Source organism: Etheostoma cragini, chromosome 1 (genome assembly GCF_013103735.1).
Source record: "Etheostoma cragini isolate CJK2018 chromosome 1, CSU_Ecrag_1.0, whole genome shotgun sequence".
In the NCBI taxonomy this organism is placed as follows: Eukaryota; Metazoa; Chordata; class Actinopteri; order Perciformes; family Percidae; genus Etheostoma; species Etheostoma cragini.
Window position 1 is genome coordinate 32805679 of NC_048407.1, and position 6200 is coordinate 32811878.

Here is a 6200-nt window from a genome sequence, read left to right on the forward strand (position 1 = left end):
GTCCCCTAATACTGTATCTGAAGTCTCTTTATATAGACCTTAGTGGTCCCTAATACTGTATCTGAAGTCTCTTTTTTAATAGCACTTTTTTCTCCCATCCCAGAATGCAGTGTGGACTAGCCAGACCCTCTTCCGCAGCGCTGTGGAGGAAGGTCTGGCAATGGACCCAGCTTCTTATGTGCTCACCCATCTGGCTTAGGACTGACCCATCTCCCAGAACTAGTCCTCTTGGGCTGAATGGAACCTGGGTCCCGGTCTTATTAAGCCTAAAAGGCTTATTATGATATGATTGAGACGAGATGCTCTTACAACAGTGTAACGATCCCTTGACTGACGGGTGTCACTCACAGCTCCAGGATGAGCACCACGTCGGTGCGGTTCTCGTAGACGTCGTGCAGCGTGACGATGTTGGGGTGTTGGATCTGCTGCAGGATGTCCACCTCGCGCTCTATGTCGTCGCGCCGCACGCCTCGCGAGCTGGCCATGCTCTGACGCTTCTTGATGAACTTGGCGGCGAACTCCAGACCCGTGCTCTTCTCTCGGCAATGCTTCACGATGGCAAACTGCCCGCTGAGACACACAGGAGGAACCACACAGAGTTCACCTGAGGAAGTAGGGGAGGCTAGACTAGTTTTTAATGACAGATGTATTGGTGTCTCTGCTGGTTCATCAGTCAGTGAGTAACGTGTTTTACCCTCGTGTTGCCCCGGGGGTCAAATTTGATTTGTCATTTTAGTAAAAGAAAAAGAAATGTTGGGTTTCCTTTAACCAAATTGTAAAAAAAAAAAATAATTACATGGATCGTTCCCTATGACGCTCTTAACAAGTTAAATAACTGATCAGTTCACAATTTTCATTGAATTTTATTTAATTTCATAGCACTTGAAGAAAAAGATTTAACAAAAAAAAGTGACAGAATTATAGGGGAAAAACAACAAAAACGTCCCAAAAAAATCAGGAAAAAATCGACAAAGACATTTTAAAAAAGTGAGAAAGAACTTTGGAAAAGTTATAAAAACAACAAAAACTTGGTCAAAACAAGAAGAAAAAAAGAACTTTTCCCCAAAAAAGCCCTGAAATTTCTGACATTTTGTACTTTTTATCAGCTCAGCCTGTACATTGTACTTTTTAATTGTCCCAGGATAACTTCTGCTTGGACCAAAATGTTATTTCACTTCCTGACCTTCTCGTCTTACGTGTCTCCTGTAAGCTGTGTGAGCTGCTGTTTGTCACATTTGCAAATAAAACTTTAAATTGCAAAAACAATGGTCACTGATGACTGACTTTGACATCAATGTCCAAAACAAAGCATCAATAACACCTAAAAAAGGCAGCAGAATGAGGACACAGCCACAAAGAGCCAGAATAAAGTGCACAGTGAGCAGACATGTTCAAATACATGAGCAACATCTCTTCATTGCAACACTCATTAACTTCATTATTTTGATGTCACAATTACCCTACTATGTTATGTTTTATTATTTGTGTGTTGCTAAATGCTTACTTAATGGTGTGCACCCCACAATAACACATGCTACAGGACTCAGACCACAAGTGGGATTACATTTTGTGACTCACGCATATTTACCCACCACGTCAGTCTATTTATAGCATCACACAAATCCTGCCACAGAGTAATAATTATAAACTTGGCTCTCTTAGATACTACTCACGCATCCCAACACAAGCAAACATGTCATTTAAAATACATCGTTTGATCAGGATGTGTGTTTAAAATTGAAAGGTCATTTGACTGAACAACTGTATCTCTATATTTCTGGTTCACTTGAGAGGTTTGTAATCTAACACTCCACTTCCTGATGTGCAGCCGGTCTGGGGGTAGATGTAGCCCCAGCCGCTGGTCTAAAGATAGACCAGTCCTTTAGAAAGCAGCCTGACGGGCGTAGCAGTTGTCTGCACCTGACGACGCACAGCAACAAGCCTAAAAGGCCTTAAACACATGCTGGTTTATGTCTCTTTTTCCCCTTTCTTCTACCAGTATCATTCAGGTGTGTTCGGAGGTGTACAGAAACACTTTAGCAAGCAGTCATGTGTCAAAGAGGAAGCTTTGGCTCACACGTTCGACTCTTGTGAAAGCGGTCGAGGAGAACCGAAGTTATCCCCGGTGCAGGAAGCGTCTGCAGCATGCAGTAAATGACTCAGAGTCATTTCCATATCGTTATAGACCAACAACAACAGCTCGGTGCACTGGCCTACATGCTCGTTGGTGCTCTTGAGCCAGTTTTCCAGTCTGAATGGTGCTTTATTATGAAATCTATATAGATGTTGTTATTACAAAAACCTCTCACAAACTCTACACCTGCACTAAAATCATCACTACTGATACCCGACTCACTGTTCCTGATATTTAAAAGACTATGTAAAGAAGTTAAGGCCGTGCAATGTGGAGAAAACTTAAGATCAGGATATTCTTCGATACATCGATATCTAGACTTAGACTTAGCTTTATTAATCCCTTTGGGATGACTCCTGCAAGGAAATTAAAGTTACCAGCATGAAGGAGAAAAAAGAAGATTACAACACAAAAAGCACAATGGATGTAATAATGATGCACAGGACAACACACAGCACATGTGGTCACATGGAGGGATTTTTTGAGGTGACGGGGGTGGAAAAAACACGAAGAAAGGTACCCGAGGAAGTCCATTTCTGTCTACATGCCGCGACGATATTGTAGGGTTTAAACTTGGTGCTTTCACAAAATATGTTCACGATTAGGTTTTAGATAGATTATCATTAATAATGTGGATACAATCACTAAGTGGGTAAAAGCAAATAGAGCAGCTTGATATTGATAAACTCCTAGGTTATGCCACACTTTACATCTGCACTTCTAAATAGTTTCATGTTATTTTGTGCTGTATGTCCTCACCATAGACTGTATATAAACAATAAAACCAATAAAAAAAAAGATAAGTTCCTCTAAATCATAACTTATCATGACCGCATTCCTCATGAATTATTTCTTTATAGATAAAACATTAAAATTAAAAGAAACAGAGGTTTTCCTGCGTCTCTTACTGAAATAACTGGATAAATATTATAAACATAAATAATAGAGTGAGGTAGCACCAATTCTTTCCCGAATTGATTCAATTCAAATTCACATGGTGTCAGGTTAAGGACATTTCAGCTACATCGGTCACTTTTCTTGGAAATAATTGAGAATTATAAAAGAAAGAAGCAACACTAACATGTGTTTTCATAATTTGTAATGTTTATATTAAAAAGTGACTCCAAAAAGTTTGTTTAAAGAACTTTTCCATGGTGAAAAGACATGTAGGCTTGTAAAAGATAGATTTCTTGATTTTATTAATAATATCAGATCAATGAAAGAAAGACTGGTTATAATTGGAGAATCAATTATTTTAACCAAGCCCTCAATAAACAGAATGTCCAGTATAGAGGAGTAGTGGTGCTAGTTTAGGTAGTATCCATTTATCTATCCATCCATACATTTACATCCAACCATCCTTCTATCTATCTATCCCTATCCATCCATACATTTACATCCGTCTGTCTGTCCATCCGTCCATCCATCCATATCCATCCATATCCATCCATCCATCCATATCCATCCATCTGTCCATTCATCCATCCGTCCGTCCATCGATCCATTCGTCCGTCCGTCCAACTATTCATCCATCTGTCATCCATCCATCTATCCATCCATCCATCTGTCCATTCCTCCATCCATCCATCCTTCTATCTATCTATCCATACATCCATCCGTTGATCCGACCATCTATCCATCCATCCATCCATCCGTCTATCCATCCATCCATAGCCATCCAACTGTCCATCCATCTGTCCATCCATCCGTCCGTCCGTCCATCTATCCATCCATCCATCTCCATCCATCCAGCAATCCATATCATCCATCTTCCATCCATCCGTCCGTCCATCCATCTATCCATCCATCCGTCCATATCCATCCATCTGTCCATCCATCCGTCCGTCCATCCGTCCATCCATCTATCCATCCCTCTATCCATCCAGCCATCCAACTATCCATCCATCCCTCTATCCATCCAGCCATCCAACTATCCATCCATCCCTCTATCCATCCAGCCATCCATCTATTCATCCATTATTAGACTTAAGATATCATTACCCTTGCATGCATTAAGACGTCTGCATTCACACCATCAGTTATTTGGATTCTGATTCACATTAAACATCTCACCATTATTCATTAAATTATTAAAAAAAAAAAAAATCTGATGCAAATATTTTACCATTAAGAAGTAAATGGGAAATAATACTGCACGCATGCATGTCTTTACCTTCCCAACTCTTCACCAATCTCATAGAAGTCCTCCACTCTCTGTTGTTTGAATAAGTCCATGGCTGCAGTCCTCCCTGATATTCCTCAGTTAGGACAACACTTCATCTCACTTTACCTGAAATAAACGTTACACAGTTGGTGTTGTTGTTGTTGTTATCACCTGGAAATAAGTTTCTACAACTCTTTACATGTAACTTAAAGATACAAAAGGTTTTTAAACATCCATGGCTGTCCTGACATCAAAAACGCAATTCGGTTTAACGTTGAAGCAGTCGCCCACCGACGGCTTCAATTACTGGACAAAGACTTAAGAGACTAGTCTTGCACATGTCATAAGTCATAAACGCATAGGCCTTATAACATTCAGTGACTATAAAACGTCTTACCGTGTCAAAACGTCAAGTCTCAATCATGAACAGTAGCCGATGTCCTGCGCCTGTCCTGTCCTGTCCTGTCCTGTCCTGCGTGCGTCTCGTTGTGTTCAAGGAGGACTTCAATTCCCAACAACACATTCCGCTCACTAGCAACGGGGACAGCGTCACACCAAACTTCATTCAGAAAACTACAGATTTAACGTGGCTTTGCGCATAACGTTCTGCACGATATTGGTGGATAAAACGTAACATGTCACTGTAATGTAGTGCACGGATGAATGACAACTGTGGGCCGAGCCAAGCAGTACATTTTAATTCAATTTAAACATGTGTTTTTTATTTCTTCACACTGCTTTTTACATCTTTACCTGATACAATACTGTGAAAATGTATTTTCAAAAGAAGCTCTAGGTGTATTATTTTCAAGCCGAATCGAAAACGGAATCGTACTTACTCGAACGATAAACTCAAAAGAGTTAAATCACCTATGTAACTCTGCAGACATTCAAGTCAACTTTTACTTTGCGATAATACAAATGAGCTTTGGCGTGACTCGGTCTGTGCGCGCGCTCTGCCACTTGGCTCGACCATCTGTTGTCAAACACACCTGTTTCGCGTGCTCTGGGACACTGTCAAATCTGAAAATCACTTGCAAATAGACACCATAAGGGAGTCAAATAAAAGTTATTTATTTGACTCCCTGGTGGTCCTTTTTTTATGGGGTACCAGAAAGCTAAATGCAAATTCTGATCAATGGAGATTTATTTATTTTTCACTTTTTCACATGCCTCCTTCACCATTTTCTACACTTTCTAACGTTACTACTGTTCCACTCTACTGGTTACAATTATGTATGTCCCATTCAAGAACAAATTTACTATTAAAATAATATAACTAGTTTTTAACTGGTTGGTTGGTCCAGACTGAAATATCTCACCAACTATTGGATGAATTGTCATTAAATCTGCTGCAGACATCCTGCTGATTTTATTGATCTCTTGACTTTTCAACTTGCATTACCATGAGGTTGACATTTTGCTTTTGAGGGAAATATCTTGACAACTACACTGTAAAAAAGTGCATGTGAACTAGTTGCATGAATTATTTTTGGTTGGAACAACCCTTTCTGGATTGTGCTGCCAACACAACAATAATAATTGAGGGTACACAAATAATTATCCCTCCAGTAAATTCCCAAGTTTGAGTAACAACTAATATTACCCTTTCCTACCAACTATGCTAGTTCTTTACATTTACTTACCAAGTTTACATAACAACTGATATCAAACGGCAACTTGCAATTATAACAGTAAGAATGCAATATTTAATGTCCCTTGGACAAAAATATTTAGCACAATGCAAAATAAATGTGGTTCCAGATGTCTGAATGGCTGCCTACATCTCACCTTAAATTTGAATTGATTAGTTGTGATGTGCCAGAGTCGCTCACACACATGCCCAAGCACACACACACACACACACACACACACACACACACACACACACACACACACACA

At 39.9% G+C, this 6200-nt stretch overlaps 1 protein-coding gene across 1 annotated transcript in view; it reads right to left on the reverse strand.

Annotated features, from left to right (window-relative positions):
• The window catches only part of dapk2a (death-associated protein kinase 2a), a 12067-nt gene extending 7084 nt beyond the window's left edge, over window positions 1-4983 (reverse strand). The window contains exons 1-3 of the mRNA XM_034863903.1: window positions 4696-4983; window positions 4308-4424; window positions 349-570 (exon numbers count right to left, since the gene is read on the reverse strand). Coding sequence (XP_034719794.1) covers window positions 349-570; window positions 4308-4369 — 284 coding nt within the window. The 5' untranslated portion in view covers window positions 4370-4424; window positions 4696-4983. The remainder of the gene's footprint in view (window positions 1-348; window positions 571-4307; window positions 4425-4695) is intronic.
• Window positions 4984-6200: the final 1217 nt, after the last annotated feature.